Source organism: Leucopleurus acutus (assembly GCF_964270905.1).
Source record: "Leucopleurus acutus genome assembly, chromosome: 16".
In the NCBI taxonomy this organism is placed as follows: Eukaryota; Metazoa; Chordata; class Mammalia; order Artiodactyla; family Delphinidae; genus Leucopleurus; species Leucopleurus acutus.
In genome coordinates this window covers 59,610,466-59,628,756 of record NC_139158.1, presented here as the reverse complement: position 1 = coordinate 59,628,756, position 18,291 = coordinate 59,610,466, and the positions used below count along the sequence as shown (strand labels likewise).

General features: G+C 41.8%; 1 protein-coding gene across 1 annotated transcript; it reads right to left on the bottom strand.

The window, feature by feature from the left end:
* Window positions 1-710: 710 nt before the first annotated feature.
* SIRPB2 (signal regulatory protein beta 2) lies at window positions 711-10,626 on the bottom strand (the record flags this gene model as incomplete). The annotated part of the gene is made up of 5 exons (XM_082856750.1): window positions 711-808; window positions 1,878-1,943; window positions 2,484-2,825; window positions 3,897-4,262; window positions 10,506-10,626. 5 exons carry the CDS (start codon window positions 10,624-10,626, stop codon window positions 711-713), a joined length of 993 nt encoding a protein of 330 aa, XP_082712876.1.
* Between the last annotated feature and the right edge of the window lie 7,665 nt (window positions 10,627-18,291).

The window sequence follows — 18,291 nt, the reverse complement described above, 5'->3', positions numbered from 1 at the left end:
GATATGGACCTGGTAACAAGAAGATCAAGGAATCCTGGGTCTCAATACCAGGGAGTCCCGAATTGCCTGGCTGGCTTATACTGGAATATTACTAAAGAAACCAACTTTCTTCTGATTTGAGCCACCGTTATTTAAGAGTTTTGTTAAAGTTGCCAAACCTGCATTCTAACTGTTACAGCCACCCAAGTCAGCCACAGTGGAGAAGGAAAGAAGGCAGGAAAGGAGGAAGGAAGGATGTAGATGGAGGGGCGCAGGTGGTCTGGTTGGGCTCAGAGACACTCAGGGAAACCTTCTGGGAAAGACTCTGAGTTGCATCTTGAAGGAAGAGAAAATGTGGAGTGGGGAGCAAGGGGGCAAGCCCTCCAGAAGGGCCTACAGCAGGAGCAAGGGCCTCAAGGAGAGACCTGGGCAAGGTCTTGAAGAACAAGGAGGGCTTGAACAGGCTGAGAAGAGAGAGGAAGGCAAATCAGAGGGGAGCCCAGTGCCAAATGGGGAATTTCGCCAGGTGAAAGGAAATCGGGTGTAGGGAATCTGGAGTTCGTCATGAGGCCTGAGGGCAACTGGAGGCTGGAATTGGAGGCAGAGGAATGATTGGGGAGTCCCTGGCCCTCTCTTAGAGGACCCACTCTAGGGCTGACCAGTCATCCATACCCCATGCCCCATGCCAAGATGAGCACAGCTGCTGGGCCTGAATTTTTGACATCTTCTTGTCAAGGGTTCCTCCGGTGGGCAGCCAGGGCCAGCAGGACTGCAGCCAAGGTCACAGCTTTCAGTCCCAGGACCACAAGAGTGAGCACAGACAGGAGGCCTGGGGGACACAGAGGAAAGCTCAGGAAGGATCCCAGCTGAGCCCCCAACAGCCCACACCTCAGTGCCTTTATGCTGGAGTTGGGTCAAACTTCTGTATAACCTCTGGGGCCTCATCCTTTTTACCCTGGAAGAGATCAAAGACCTCCCATCCCCCTGTCCCAGGCTCGAAGAGCCTTTGCCCAATATCCTACCTGTACCTTTAATCATTTGACAGCATCTCTGACCTCTGATAACAATAGAAAATTGCTTTCGTTATAGACTGCTCAGCTCCTCTGTCCCAGGCCCTGAGCTAAGCACTTCCTAATTGCCTTATATAATCCTCAAACTAATCTTGCAAGGTAGGATAGCAATCCAGCTTGTATAGATAAGGAGACAGATCCAGAGAGGGGAAGTGATTTGCTCAGGTCTACATGTGTCAAAGTAGTGATGGGACCAAGTGATTTGGCTCCCAAGAATGGCAGGAACAGGGCTGAGCATCAGGGAAGCTAACCTGGTCACCTCTATTCCAAGTTCGCCCCAGTCATCAAGTGCCCTTGAGTGTACCTTGAGGTGATGTGACAGGCACAGTTCTGGGCACTTGACACATGTGGCCCCATTGGATCTGTACATAACCCCATGAGGTAGGTTCTCTGTTTCTTATCTCCCTTCCTCCCCCTAGATCACAGAGCAGGGCACCAGAGATTCAAGGAGTAAGGCAACTTGTCCATAATCTCACAGCTAGAAAGGGGCTCAATCCAGGAAGCCTGGCTACAAAGCCATGTTCTTCAGCACTGTTAAGCACAGCTTCATAGTTCAGCCTTGCTCTGAATCACGGGGAGCTCACCACCTTGTAAGCAAGACTGCCCACTGAACAGTTAGCACTGACTGTTAGAAAGTCCTTCCTTTGACTGAGCTTTAATGTGGTTCTCTGGGTTCTGGTTCTGCAGCTGAGATGGAGTCCTGGGAACTGTCTTAGTGGCAGAAGGGCCCTAGAAGTCTGGGACTGCACCTTTCCCATGGCCAAGCCATCTCTGGCCCCACTTACCTGTGGGAGCCTGGTTAACGCCACTGGAGATAGGTACACTCACCTGATGGAAATACCTTGGCTGCACGTTCATTGGTGAATTCTGACTCTTGGAGAGAAGTGTGCTTTGCTGCAAGGGAGAGAAGTGGTCTCACACTCCCGTTTCTTTCTATCACTCCACTTCTTGAGTCCCTGTGTTAGGAGCTGGGGTCCCTGAGATGAGTCTGCCAGTTTCTGCCTGGGATGGGGGCTAGAAGTCAAGCCCTGTAGTTAGAACTGCATGAGCCTCTCTGGGGTAGGGACAATGCTTGCTTCATTGCAGTGTCTGCAGCACCTAGTAGTAGAGTAGTGTAGAGTAGTCAACAGGCATGCAATAGATGTTTGTTGAATAATTAACAGTCTATAAAATGTTCTGTGGAGCTCAGAATGGGGATAAATTAACTCTGCCTGGGAGAAGGAGAAGGTTTCACAGAGGAGGGGCTATTTGTGCTGGGCCTTGAAGGATGAGTAGAAGTTCTCTGTAGAAAAGGAGAAAGCATTCCAGGCAGAGGGAATAGCTTATGTAAAGACCTTGAGGCTAAGAAGAGCTAGCTTGTTTGGGACATGATGAAATTTTCCTTGTGGACCACCTCCCCCTCTCCCCCAACATCTCCTAAACCACCTGTCTCACCTTTGACTCTCAGCCTGGTGCCCTGTCCAGATAGGTATTGCCCGTTGGGTTTCCTCTGAAACTTTACACAGTAATAAGTGCCTGAATGCTCAGTGGAGATGCCATGCAGAAGAATGCTGAAATCATTGTTGGAAGCCCGGACCGCTGTCACATTGGGGTAGGAGATACCTCTAAAGTTGTAAATGGCCTCCCGGCTCAGACCAGCTCCCCGAAACCACCTGATGGGTCCGGGGGGACCATCTCCAAGCACTGTGCAGTTCAGGAAGACAGTGTCTCCAGTGGTTGCCAACACCAACTCCTGGGGTTGGATGATCCAGAGGTCTGGCTCTGGGTCCCCAGCTCCTGCAGCCAAAGAGAGGACTTTGTTGTTCCCTCTCTCCCTCCGTAGTCCAATCATTTCCTCCCTCATATCTACCCTCCCTTTGCTTCCCCTGTTTTCTTCACTCAGGCACTCCCTCCCGCATTCCCTTGTTATTCACTAATTGATTCACTCAGTAAAGGAATTCTCAGTACCTACTATATGCTGATGCTAGGATTGGGGAAAAGGAAGCTTGCTAAGACCTACAAATGTCCTGCCCTGGAGAAGTTCTCAGTCTGGGGGTGGAGATGGTCCAGAAAATCCCCCTGAGGTTGAAACCCAGAGGACTGCAGGACTAAGAGAAGCTTGGAAGGAGTCAGAGAAGACTTCCTGAAATGCTTGCATTAAGTTAAAATGAACCCCCCTCCCCACCCCACCACACATACATGGATACCCTCCATGTCAACGGTTTACGGGGGTTTCATAAACATCAATTCTTCTATTTCATCACCTGAATATCCCTTGAAGTAGGAATTTTGTTGCCTATTTTGCAAGTTAAGCACTTGAAGGAGAGAGAGCTGAAGTGACTAATTTAAGAACACATTTCTACTGAATGACAGACCCAGGATTTGGGTGTCCAGGTCACCAATGGTGGACTTATAGATAGTATGACTGGTTACTTGGGGATTAAATGATCAGCCCCAGTTCTTGACTCTCCTCTGATAGTGTGGCATATCCATACTCTTGCTGTGGATTCATGGTGGCCAGGTACACTTCCTTGTCTCTTAACTTTGACCTTAGCCATGTGACTTGCTTTAGCCAATGGGCTGTTAGCAGATATTATATGAGTAGAAGCTTGAAATGTGCTTAGGGTGTTGGGACTTGCCCTCTTGTGCTTCTGCCATCTCCATGAGAAATATGTACTCTGGCCAAACTTCTGGAATGAGACATGTAGAACAGAACCACCCCAGCTGCCTGTAAATGTGTTAGTGAGACATACTAATTGTTATATGCCACTGAGATTTTGTGTGTGCAGCATGATTGTGGATAAAGGTGACAGATGCAGGGAGACAGATCAGAGCAGAATGCTATGACCTGCAGGGCCTGATACTCACTCTTCACAAGCACAGAGGTGCCCTCGTCCAGCTTCTTTCCTGAGTGCTCATTCAAGCCATCAAGTCTCACACAGTGGTAGCTTCCAGCATGTTTCGCGGTGACATTGTGGATATAGATGGAATAGTCGCAGTTAAGTGGTTCCAGTGTCTTCTGGATCATGGGCATTACCCCGGGGAAGAAGCCATGTTTGAAGTTATAAATTTCCTGCTGGTCCTGGTTGCTCACCTTGACCCATTTTATCATGCCATCAGTGCAGGAGCCGACTACTGTACACCTCAGCAGGAGTGTCTCACCTTCTGCCACCAGCATGGGGCCTTCAGGCTGCAGGACCTGCCATTTACCCCCCTTGCTCTGCTCAGAAGCTCCTGCAACAGAGGAAGAAAGGCCTTGTGCTGGGCTGGAGGGACTTGGAGCCCTAAGAGGCAAACTTAACATAAACCAGCCCTCAGCTGGTCAAGAACAATTGCTTAGAACATTTGAGGGGTGTTGTTGGAGAGGGAAGTAAAAGAGGAGATGAGGCAGCTGGCTGGAGAGAGAGAGAGAGAGAGCAGGGCTATTAAATGGATTACTTATGAGTAATAGATGGCACTTGAGTGCTCACCATGTGCCAGGCAATGCATGTATTATCTCATTTATTCCTCCAACACTCCTTAGAGGTTGGCAGCATCATCCCCATCTTACAATAGAAGACATTGAGAACCCAGAAAGAGTTAGGTAGCTTTCCCAGGATCACTGCTAACTGGGCTGAATTTTTCTCCCCCACAAATTCATATACTGAAGTCCTAACTCCCAGTACCTCAGAATGAGATTCCATTTGGAGATAGGGTCTTTAAATAGGTGATTAAGTTAAAATTAGGTCACATAGGTGGGTCCTAACCCAAATATAACTGGTGACCTTATAAGAAGAAGATAGGTTGAACTATTGAGTTTGGCTTGAGACTGGGCACAGAGAAGGAAGGCCAAGCCCTTCCAATGGAAGTTCTTCTACACCTAGGTTATGAACAGCAACTCAGGTACTCCCTCCAAGAGCTCTGTGAGGTTCTCCATTTCTGAGAGAAAACTAATACTCAAGGAGGTGCGGAAACCTGAGGGGAACCATGCATTCTGTAGGTGTCATGGCCAGGATTTGGACTCAGATCAACTGCCTCAAGATTCTGCTCACTACAGGTCATCAGCTTTGTGCCTCGAGTTTCCCTTCATCTGTGCTTCCATCAGGCCTTGGGAATAACTTGGTCTCATTCCAAGACTTAAGTTTGTATCGCGGTGTTTCTCAGTTGGGAGTGAGGTAGGGGAGTAGAATGAAGCAAACATTCCCTTCTAACAGGATCTAGGGAAGGGTTGTGGAATTCTAAATTAATTTCCCCTCATCTTCAGCTAGGCATGCACCATTAGCCACTAAGAACTGCCTCATAACTGTGACCAAGTGACACCCCATATTCAATCCTAGGAATTTCATTTGTCCTTAGTTCCAGGAAGTTCAGCAAACACCCACCCCCAAACACCATTATTTGAGTCAGTCAGACCTTGTTCTCTCTAATTCTTTCTAGTCATTCTTCCCCTGGCCTCAGGTATTTTCCTCACATGGATGTGCTAAACTGTGCCCATCACTCAGCACAGGGCTGAGAATAATGCCTGCTCCCACCTGTAATACTGGAAAACCTCATGATTGACAGGGCAAAGGGTAGACTACACAGAAGGGAATACTCTACCTAGAGAGAGGTGCTCTGGTCCCACCTAGCAAATCTAGAAAGCAAGGTCCCAAAATAATAAAATATAGTAACATTCTATTGTAAGGCTTATAATGCATGTGTAGGTAAAGTTAAGGCAATAATAGAATAAAGGCTGGTGTGGGGAGAATGTTAGTATACCATCATAAGGTTCTTAAACTATATGTGAAATGGTATGATATCACTTAAGGTAGATGTTGATAAATTACAGAGGTATATTATAAACCCTAAAACAACTACTAAACTTCAAAATAAAGTTATAGCTAATAAGCCAATAAAGGAGAGAAAATAACATTATAAAAATATTAAATTACCAAATGAAAACAGAAAAAGAGGAAAAAGGGAACAAAGAACAAGTAGAACAAATAGGAAAGTAATAGATTTAGACCTAATCATATCAAAGATTACTTTAAATGTGAATGGTCTAAATATTCCCTGTAAAAGTTAGAGATTGTCAGATTGGACAAAAAAGTAATATCCAACTACATGTTGCCTACAAGAACTCCACTGTAAATATAAAGATGCAAATATGTTAAAAGAAGAATGATGGAAAAAGATATATCATAGTAACACTAATCAAAAGCTGGAGTGACTATATTAATATCAGATAAAGTAGATTTTGGAGCAAAAAATATCTCCAGGAATAAAGAATGCCATTTGACAATGATAAAGGGGTAAAATAATCAAGAAGACATAAAACCCCCAAGCATTTATGCACCTAATAACAGAACTTGAAAGTATATGAAGCAAAACCCAACAGAACTGCAGGGAGAAACAGACAAATCCACAGTTACAGTCTGAGATTTCAATATCCTTATTTCAATAGTTGATAGAACAAATAGGCAGAAAATCAGAAAGAATACAGAAGATTTAAAAAGACTATCAACAACTTAGTCTAATTGATATTTACAGAAAATTATATCCCCAAATAGCAGGATATACAGTTACTTTCAATTGTACAAGGAACATTTACAAAGATAGAGCATGTTCTAAGTCATAAAAAAGTCTCAATAAATTTAAAAGAATTCAAGTCATGAAAAGCATGAACTTTGACCACAATGGAATTAAATTAGTAGAATCAGTAACAGACAGATGCCATGAAAACTTCAGATGTTTGAAAACTAATACATGAGTCAAAGACAAAATAAAAGGGTAATTAGGAAGTATTTTGATCTGAATGAAAACGAAAACACAGCATTAAAGTTTGTGGCATGTTGCTTAAGCTGGTGGATATTTTAGCATTAAATGCTTATTTAGGAAAGAAGAAAAGACTTAAATGAATGACTGTAGTTTCATCTTAAAATAGAAAAAAGGAGCAAACTAAATCAAAAGTAAATAAAAGAAAGGAAACTACAAGGATCTGAGTGAAAATCAATAAAGTAGAAAACCAAAAACAATAGAGAAAATCAACAAGAATAAAATCTTTGAGAAGATCATTAAAACTAATACATCTCTAGCCCTTCTGAATAAGGAGAGAAGGAGAGCGAGAGAAAGAGAAAGAGAGAGAGAGTGTGAGACCCATAGATAGGTATCAGGAATGAGAGAGGTGACACCAGTACAGTTTTACAGATATTAAAAGGATAATTAGGCATTATTATTAACAAGTTTCATGGCTATATATACTTAACAACACAAACAAATTTCTTGAAAATCACAAACTACCAAAGCTACCTCAAGAAGAGATAAATAGATGTTTCTATCTATTTAAAACATTTAATTTGTTTTAAAAACCTTCCCACAAAGAAAACTCCAAGTCCAGACAGCTTCACTGGTGAATTCTACCATATATTTAGAGACAACACCAAAATCTTGATCGATAAAAGAACAAGTTGATAAATAAAAATTAAGAACTCTTAAAAGGAGTTCAAAAGACACTTGTGAAAGAAGAAAAGATAAGCCACAGAGTAGGAACAAATCTTTGCAAAGCATACATCTGATAAAAGGTTTGTAACCAGAATATACAAAGAATTCTCAAAACTCAATAATAAGAAACACAATTTAAAAATGGGCGTTGAACGGACCCTCATCAAAAAAAATGCACGTGAAAGATATTCAACATCATCACACATTAGGGAAATGCAAATTAAAACTACAAACAGATATCACCACACACCTTTTAGAATGACTAAAATTGAAAAGGCTGACTATACCAAGTGTTGGCAAGGATGTGGGGGAAATGTTATCCTCCTACATTGATGATGAAAATGTAAAGTGGTATAACCACTTTGGAAAACACTTTGGCAGTGTCTTAAAAAGTTAAACAATCACCTACCATATGATCCAGTCATTTTATTCTTAAGTATTTTCCCAAGAGAAATGAAAGCATATGTCCACACAAAGACTTTTATATGAATGTTCAAAGATGCTTTATTTGTAATAGCCCCAAACTGCGAACAACCCAAATGTCTGTCAATAGGTTAGTGGAAAAACAAACTGGTTTATCCATAAGGTAGCTAGAAATGAAAAGAAATGACTATTGATATGTGCAACAATATGAATGAATCTTAGAATAATTACAATGAGTAAAAGAAGCCAGGCAAACAGGAGTATATACTGTATGATGTCTGTTGTATAAAGTTCTAGAAATTGCAGACTACTCTATCGTGATGGAAAGCAGATAAGCTGTTGCCTGGGGAGGAGGAGGAGTGGAAAGGGTGAATCACAAGGAAACTTTTATGGGTGTTTGAGGTATTCCTCATCTTGATTATCTTGGTGATAAGTTCACAAGTGTGAAATGTCCAATGCCCACAAAACTTGTCAAATTGTACACCTTAAATATGTACAGTTTATTGTATGTCAATTATACCTCAATAAAGCTGTTAAAAAATTTATAAAGATGAAGCTTCTGTGTGTGATGAGAAAGGGAGAACTAATGGAGTAGAGGCAGTGGGAGGAGATGAGGGCTCAGAAAGTCTCATGATTCTTATCCCAGTTGGGGTGAGTCTGGGAAAGTGAAATAGCAGGGAGGAAACTGGAGCCTGGAATAAGGCCCTGTGCCCCCCACCCCTCTCTCTCTCCCTTTCTTGATTCTCCTTGATGTTGTCACATGGACTTTGGGAATTGTCCTCGGTGCTTTGTCTCTACCTTAGCTGTGGAGCTGGACCATTCCCTTCCCCACAGCTCTGGGATTTCTTTCCACCCATTTTCCATCTGCATGCTCTTGTTTTTCATGATTCCTATTGAGGGGTTCCCCTTTGGAAGCATGATAGAAATCAACATTTTTCAAAAATATTTTGAATATATTTTATCCCGGTTAGTTTAGATATATGATTTCCTAACCTAGTGCCTAACATGTAATGGACACTCAAAAGTCTTTGTGAAACGAGTTAATAAGAATTACGATTCACATTTTCCTTGAGAAAACCAGCTGGAAGAAGAGAAGTGGTGCCCCAAGTCACAGCCAGTGAACGAGGGAGCATCCAGGTCTGACTCCACACCAGGGTCCCACTGGGACCTCTCTTGGGGGTGACAATTCTGGAGGACCCTAGGTGTGATGAACAGAATCTGGACCTCAGTAGGGCTTGGGGCAGAGACCCACATGGGCAGGTGGTGGAATGAGCCCACTGATAGCCATGCATCTTGTCTGGTGGATCAGAGGGTTCTGGGCTCAGAGGGTGAGTTGTACCCAGAAGGCCCAAAACTCAGGAGCTAAATCAGCCTGATCCTGACTTAGAGGAGACATGGGTATGATAATAATAGCCAACAGTTATTAAATCTTTACATCGTGCCAGGTATTTATAGGCATTTTCTCATTGAATCCTCCAAACAAAGAGGTGGGTCCCAGGATTAGTTGCATTTTGGCTCATGGATGTTTGATTTGTATCGTTGCACAGGGCCCAAAGCTTAGACAGGCCTCATGCTTGCCTTAATGCTCTACTGCTGCTGTCTTAAAATTCTTAATACTTTTTTTTTAACGTCTTTATTGGAGAATAATTGCTTTACAATGGTGTGTTAGTTTCTGCTTTATAACAAAGTGAATCAGTTATACATATACATATGTTCCCATATCTCTTCCCTCTTGCGTCTCCCTCCCTCCCACCCTCCCTATCCCACCCCTCTAGGTGGTCACAAAGCACCGAGCTGATCTCCCTGTGCTATGCGGCTGCTTCCCACTAGCTATCCATTTTACGTTTGGTAGTGTATATATGTCCATGCCTCTCTCTCACATTGTCACAGCTTACCCTTCCCCCTCCCCATGTCCTCAAGTCCATTCTCTAGTAGGTCTGTGTCTTTATTCCCGTCTTACCCCTAGGTTCTTCATGCCCTTTTATTTATTTATTTTAATTTTTTATTTATTTTTTTCCTTAGATTCCATATATATGTGTTAGCATACAGTATTTGTTTTTCTCTTTCTGACTTACTTCACTCTGTATGACAGACTCTAGGTCCATCCACCTCACTACAAATATCTCAATTTCGTTTCTTTTTATGGCTGAGTCATATATCTTGAGAAAACCATAATTCAAAGAGTCATGTACCAAAATGTTCATTGCAGCTCTTAATACTTTTTGAACAAAGGACCTGTACTTTTATTTTTCACAAGGCTGGGCAAATTATGTAGCTGGTCCTGGGCTGAGCCTCACCATTTTTATATTTAATACAGTACCCCTAGAGAAAGGCCCCAAAGAGCAGTTCTTTGTAGATAGGCATACAAGTGTCTGAGCCAGAACCCGGCGGTATGAGCCCAGAGCCTGGGAGCTTAACATCCCTGTGCTGCCCAAGAAGTTCTGCTTCCCTCAACACTTGGTGTGCACTCTGCTGGGATCAGGAAAGTTCTTAGCTCTCCCCTCCCCCTCCATCTTGGTGGGGTCAAGCCCCTCCTGGCACCTCTCTGTGGGATCAGCCAAGGGTGGATCCTGTTCTGTCCCAGATCCTACTCACCCCAGAGGACAAGGAGCAGTGCCAGCAGCCAGGAGCGGGGAGATGAATGAGCCAGGCGGGTAGGGGTGGGCATCACTGGGGGCAAAGTGTGCCTCCCGTGGTCTCCTAGACTGGCCACCATTCCGTTCTCTGATCGGTGTTGGAGTCTGAAGTGAGATCTGTGGGCAAGGCTTTTTCTGCTTCTCATGGCCAAGGCTACTTGGGGAAATATTTTCACTACAGCAAGACAAGGCTGCTGGTGTAAGAGGAAGAAGCTGGGTGAAGAGGTTTCCGGCTTTCGTGTCTGAGCAGTAGTTCCTGTAATCACTCTGTCAAAGACCTGACCTTTTCCAGACCCTGTCCTTGGCATCCTGGAAGGGAGATGAGCATGGCTGTCATAGTGTGCCCTCAAGTCAGCCTGACTTTGGATCAAGAATCAGGTCTGCCTCTTCCTGGCTGTGTGACATTTCAAAGTCACTTGTCATCTTTGAGCCTTTGTTGCCTCATTTGCAAAATGGGGACAGTAACAATCCCTTCCTAAGAAAGGTGTTGCAGGAATGATATATGTGTGTGAGGGCTTAGCATAATGTAAAGGCTAAACATATTAGCCATCATTATTCATAATATGTAGGAAATAGAGGAGGTGATATTTGCTTAAGAAGGATTTATTATAAAGCAAGCTTCCCAGAGGCCTCCTTTTAACACTGCAGGGTGACACACACTCTCTTCCTAATTGTGTAATCTTGGGCAACTTTCTAAACCTCCATTTTCTGGGGTCCAAATGTAACACACTCGGATTGTGCAAAAATCTGTGTTTTGTGGCACCTTAATTTTCTGTAATTGATCTAAACTTCCTTGGGACCCCCCCCCCGCCCCATCGTGCTACCTATCAGGAAGGAAAAGATTAAGTGTGCTAATTAATCCCAGGCTCTTCCAGGTCTGACAGCCTCTTTAGCTGCACTGTTTGGATTCAAATCTTGGCTTTACACAGATCTGGCTGTGTGACCCTAGGACAATCACTGATCCGTAAAATTAAAATAAAAATATGCTTGCAAGTATGGGGTGGAGTAAGCACTGTATATGCTGCCATCATTCTCTCTTAGGTTAACTCAGTCTTTTCTAGAAAATAAAAGAAGCTCAAGCTTTCAGTGCTTCCCTTCTTCTTTCCTAATGCAGATGGTCCTGGGTGCAGAGGAAGCTGAAGTTTCTTTCTGGGGTAGAATAGTGGGCCTTGGGTTTGAACACTGTCTTGGGGTCTGGGTCTGTCTTGGAGGTTGGTCTAGTTTCATCCCTGAGCACTTTTCACTGGGTCTGTCAAGGTGTGGCTGGTCCTGTATGGCCTTTGGGACCTTTCATTGGCACCACTGCTAAATTGCATTGCTTCCTCTACTTGTTCTCCTGTTGAGGAGGCCCATTTATTGGAACTTCTTTGAACAGATCACAGGCCTAGAAAATTCCACCAGACCCTCAGGACCTCCATGTCATCCTCACAGGGGAACTTTTGAATCAGCCACTTATCTGTGTGAATTCCATTCTCAGCTATTTCTTTCATTCTCAAGTTTTTTTAAAATTAGTTTAATTTATTTTAATAGATAATGCATTGTATTGGTTAGCTACTGCTGAGTAACAAATCATACCAAAAATGTTGTGACTTAAAACAATAACCATTTATTTAACTTGTGATTCTGTGGGTTGATAATTTCATCTGGGCTCAGCTCCATTGTTCTTCATATCTCTGCTGATTTTTGACTGGTATTGCCATGCATTCGAGATCTGCATCAGGTTGGCTAAACTGCTTTGCTACTGGGGTTGGCTGACTGTTGCCTGGGCCACCTCAGTTTTCCTCCATATGGTCGCTCATTCTCCAGGAGGCTAGTCTGGGCTTGCGCAGTTGAGAGGGACAGTTTTGAGAAAGAGCAGAAGTTCTAAGGTACAATGTCACTTCTGCCACATTCTTTTGGCCAAAGGAAGTCACAAGACCAGACCAGATTCAAGGGATGGAAAATAGACTTCATCTCTTAATAAGAGGAGCTGCAAAATCAGATCGCAAAGGGCATGGATACAGGGAGGGGGTAAAGAATTATATATATTTTTGTAATTTACCACAGGCATCCATGGGGTTCAAAATTCACATGATTTAAAGTCTCCTTCATAGGGCTCCCTAATATTACGTTCCCTAGGGTTAACCATGGTTGCAAATTTCTGGAGACATTCAGTTCCCTCACTATTTCTGATCTGTTGCTCAGATGTCAGGTTGAACATGGCCCCTTGTGTGGTCTGTGGCACCCTAGGAAGGTTCCTGGACACCCTAAGAAGCCAGGTCAAATCCCTTCTTCCCTAGGATTTCTAAATACACTTGGGGTTTTTATACGCCATTCTCACCACACCCCTGAGTTTTGACCCCAGGGTATGGTTGCCAGGACCCTAGCATCTCAACTCCTGCTCTTCCTCCCCCTTACTTGCCACCCTCATCAAATCATAGGGAAGACACCCCCTTCTTTCTTTCCTAACCTCAACTGTCTTCTGAGCAGATGATCTTCTTTGTTTTGGCTGGAATCCCTTTGGCCCCCTCATTGAGGCAACAAGTCTTAGGCTCCATCTTTGATAAGGGACAGAGCTGCACAGGAAGGACTGGACTACTGTGAGGAGGAAAAATGCACAAGGGAGTATATAAAAAATATTAAACTTGTCCCTTCACCACAAAAAGGATGCCATATGATTAACATGTGGGGCACTGGCTCCCAGTAATTTCTCAGTATCTAGGAGCAGTGATTCTCCTCCTGGTTTAGTGGACTTGGTACTTGGTTGTTGCAGGAATGGTGGTGTCTATTACTAGCTTGAGGAGTTAGTCTAAATTGTTTTCAACAGGGGCAACTGAGGTATATATAAAACACAAGTCCACACTTAACATTGACTTTTTTCTCTCTGCAAAAACAGAACTTTGTAAAACAACAGCTTCTTCATTGTTTACCACAAAATGGAAAACCCAGTAAGCAAATCTAGGGAAAATATTCAACCTCATCAGCAAAAACAAACAAAAAACAAAAAAAAATTTAAAAAACAGCACTGTTGTTTTTGTAATCAACATTTATCTCCATTCCTTTCTCTGTTCTCCTCTTTATCAGAGGAGCTAAACCCTGGGGACCACATCTTTCAGAATCCCTTGCCAGGTTTGCTTGGGATTCAGTTCTACTGAGGAGAGATGCTTGCATTAGATTTGGAAGGTGAAAGAGGAGAGGCATGATTGCCCCTCTAGAAATGGAGAGGGGAAGATGTGTGGGCATCAGAAGGTGACAAATGTGAGGTTTTGCAGTGGTCCCCACCATAAATCTTCCATAAATCACTTGTAAATCACAGGCAGCTGTGACCACTGGTGGTGGGTTCCTATGAATATTGCAGATTCTTGGTTCTTCCGAAACTAGGAATAAACTAGGGAGCTAAAGCAGTGAGGATGTCCAGTGTTCTGTATGCAACAAATCTCCCAGTTTCCATGAGAATAAAGCAGGATTGCATGGCTTTTTTTCTTTTTTTGACCTGAACTTGAATTCATCTAGCATCATTTCAGCCATTTTCTTTTTCTTCCTTCCTTCCTTCCTTCCTTCCTTCCTTCCTTCCTTCTTTCCTTCCTTCCTTCCTTCCTTCCTTCCTTCCTTCCTTCCTTTCTTTCTTTTTTCTTTCTTTCTCCCTCTCTGTCTCCCTCTCTGTCTCTCTTTCTTTCATTTTTTGGCTGGGCCACATTGCATGTGGGATCTTGGTTCCCTGATCAGGGATTGAACCCACGCCCCCTGCATTGGAACAGCAGAGTCTTAACCACTGGACCGCCAGGGAAGCCTATTCTCTTTATTTAGAAGAGCATTTGGTGTCTCATTAATACTGAAGCCTCTAGGTCCTTGAACCTGACTCTCTGCTGTTTGCAACTTGTCCTGTCCTGTGGCTTGATTCCCCTTTTTTGTCTATTTTTTCTTATTTTATGTCAAATCCCATGACATGTTTGTTGGTATTGCTTTAATTTTTGTTGAGGTATGACTTACAGAGTAGTGTATGTAAGGGAACAAAAATGTAGCTCACTGAAATTTTAGATTTTTAAAATTTCTGTATATACGCATGTAATCACCACCTCAAGATATTGAGGGTTTTTTTTAATAATTAATTTATTTATGGCTGTGTTGGATCTTCGTTGTTGCATGCGGGCTTTCTCTAATTGTGGCGAGCGGGGGCTACTCTTTGTCGCAGTGTGTGGGCATCTCATTGCGGTGGTTTCTCTTGTTGTGGAGCACGGGCTCTAGGCGAGCGGGCTTCAGTAGTTGTGGCACTCAGGCTCAGTAGTTGTGGCACACAGGCTTAGTTGCTCTGCAGCATATGGGATCTTCCCGGACCAGGGCTTGAACCTGTGTCCCCTACATTGACAGGTGGATTCTTAACCACTATGCCACCAGGGAAGTCCCCTACTCCTTTCTATTCAATCTCTGACTCCATAGGCAGCCACCAATCTATTTTCTGGCACCATAGATTGGTTTTGCTGATTCTTGAATTTCACATAAGTAGAATTATATGATGACTGGTGTCTGGCTTCTTTCACCCATCTTAAAGGGTTCTTTTGTGGATTATTTTTCTTTATTGTGGTTAAAAATATCTCCTACCAAGAAATCTACCATCTTAACCCTTTTAAAATGTACAATTCAGTAGTGTCAAATATATTTACATTGCTGGGCAACAGATAACAGAAAATTTTCATCTAGCAAAACTGAAACTATACCCCCTAAACATTAACTATACAGCCTTGTCCATGGCAACTGCCTTTCTACTTACTGTTTCTATGATTTTGACTACTTTAGATACTTAATATGAGTGGAGTCATGCAGTATTTTTCCTTTTGTGGCTGGGTAATTTTGCTTAGCATAATGTTCTCTAGCTTCAACCAAGTTGTAGCATGTGATGGGATTTCCTTCTTTTTATGGCTGAATAATATTCCATTGTATGGACATACCACATTTTATTTATCCATTTATCTGTTGATGGACATTTGGGTTGCTTATCTCTTGCTTATTGAGAATAATGCTGTGATGAACATGAACGTGCAAATATCTCTTCAAGATCCTGCTTTGAATTCTTTTGGATATACACTGGAGGTGAGATCGTTGGATCATATAATAGTTCTCTTTTTAACATCCTTATTGAAGTATAATTGCTTTACAATGGAGTGTTAGTTTCTGCTTTATAACAGTGAATCAGCTATACATATACATATATCCCCATATCTCCTCCCTCTTGTGTCTCCCTCCCATCCTCCCTATCCTACCCCTTTAGGTGGTCACAAAACACTGAGCTGATCTCCCTGTTCTGTGCAGCTGCTTCCCACTAGCTATCTATTTTACATTTGGTAGTGTATATATGTCAATGCTACTCTCTCACTTTGTCCCAGCTTACCCTTCCCCTTCCCTGTGTCCTCAAGTCCATTCTCTACGTCTGTGTCTTTATTCCTGTCCTACCTCTATGTTCTTCAGAACCTTTTTTTTTTTTAAGATTCCCTATATATGTGTTAGCATATGATATTTGTTTTTCTCTTTCTGACTTACTTCACTCTGTATGACAGACTCATTTTTAAATTTTTTGAGAAACTTCCATACTATTTTCCATTCCCACCCACAGTGACCAAGGGTTCCCATCTCTCCACATCCTTGTCAGCACTTGTTATTTTTTGTTCTTTTAATAGTCACCATCCTAATGGATGTGAGATGATATCTCATTGTGGTTTTAAAAATTTAATTGAGTTTTTAATTGAGATATAGTTGACATCTAACATTATATTAGTTTAAGGTGTACAACACAATTATTTGACATTTGTATATTGAGAACTTTTAAGATTCACTCTCAGCAACTTTCAAATATTCAGTAGAGTATTATTAACCATAGTCACCATGCTGTACATTACATCCCCATGACTTACTTATTTTATAACTGGAAGTTAGGGCATTTTGACCTCCTTCACCTATTTTGTCTCCTGCCCCCACAGGTTCTGGCAACCACCAGTCTGTTCTCTGTATCTGTGAGCTTGTTTGTTTTAGATTACATATTGTGAGATCATACAATATTTGTCCTTCTCTGTCCAACTTATCTCACTCAGCATAATGTCCTTAAGATCCACCCATATTGTCACACATGGCAAGGTTTCATTCTTTCTTATGGCTGAAAGGTATTCCAATGTACATATACACTGCATTTTCTTTATGCATTCGTCTGTCAATGGACGCTTAAGACGTTTCCATATTTTGCCTATTGTAAATAATGCTGCAGTGAACATGGGGTGCATACATCTTTTTGAGTTAGTGTTGTCATTTTCTTCGGATAAATACCCAGAAGTGGAATTGCTGGATCATATGGCATATCTATTTTTAATTTTTTGAAGAGGATCAATACTGATTTTCATAGAGGTTGCACCAATTTACATTCCCACCAACAGAACACAAAGATTCCCTTTTTTCCACATCCTCTTCAACATTTGTTACTTTTTGTCTTTTTTATAATAGCCATTCTAACAGGTGTGAGATGATATTTCATTGTGGATTTGACTTGAATTTCCCTGATGGCTAGTGATGTTGAGCACATTTTCATGTGCCTATTGGCTGTCTGTATGTCTTCTTTGGAAAAATGTTTATTCAGATCTTCTGCCCATTTTTAAATTGGGTTGTTTGTTTTTTTGATGTTGAGTTGTATGAATTCTTTATATATTTTGGATATTAACCCCTTATAAGATATATGATTTGCAAATATTTTCTCCCATTTAGTAGGTTGTCTTTTAATTTTGTTGATAGTTTCCTTTGCTGTGCAGAAGCTTTTTAGTTTGATATAGTCCCACTTGTTTATTTTTGCTTTTGTCGCCTTTGCTTTCTGGTGTCAGTTTCAAAAAAAAGTCATCACCCAAACTGCTGTCAGGAAGCTTGTAGCCTGTTTTCTTCTAGGAGTTTTATGAGTTCAAGTCTTACATTAAAGTCTTTAATCCATTTTCAGTTAATTTTTGTGTATGGTGTATTATAGTGGTTAGTTTCATTCTTTTGCCTGTGACTGTCAGTTTTCCCAAAACCATTTATTGAAGAGACCATCCTTTTCTCATTGTATATTCTTGGCCTCTTTGTTGTAAATTAATTGATCATATATTTGTGGTTTATTTCTGGGCTGTCTATTCTGTTTCATTGTTCTATGTGTATTTATGCCAATATGATGTTGTTTTGATTACTATAGCTTTGTTAATATAGTTTGAAATGAGGAGTGTGATGCTTCCAGCTTTGTTCTTCTTTCTCAAGATTGTTTAGGCTGTTCGAGGTTTTTGTGGTTCCATACAAATTTTAGGATTGCTTGTTCTATTTCTGTGAAAATTACCATTGGAATTTTGATGGGAATTGAATTGAATCTATAGATTGCTTTGGGTAGTGTGGACATCTCATAGTGGTTTTAATTTGCATTTCTGCTTAGTGATTTTAAGCATCTTTTCATATGCTTGTTGGCCATTTGTATTTCTTCATTTGGAGAATTGTTTATTCAAGTCTTTTGCCCATTTTTGATCAAGTTATTTTTGTTGTAGTTGTTGAGTTGTAGAATTTTCTAGATATTAACCCCTTAGCTGATATATGATTTGCAAATATTTTCTCCCTTTCTGTAGGTTGCCTTTTTACCTTGTTGATTGTTTTCTTTGATGCATAGAAATATTAAAGTTTGATGTAGTCCCATTTGTCAATTTTCATGTTTGCTGCCTTGGCTTTGGGGTCATATCCAAAAAATCATTGCCAAACTTAATGTCATGAAAATTTCC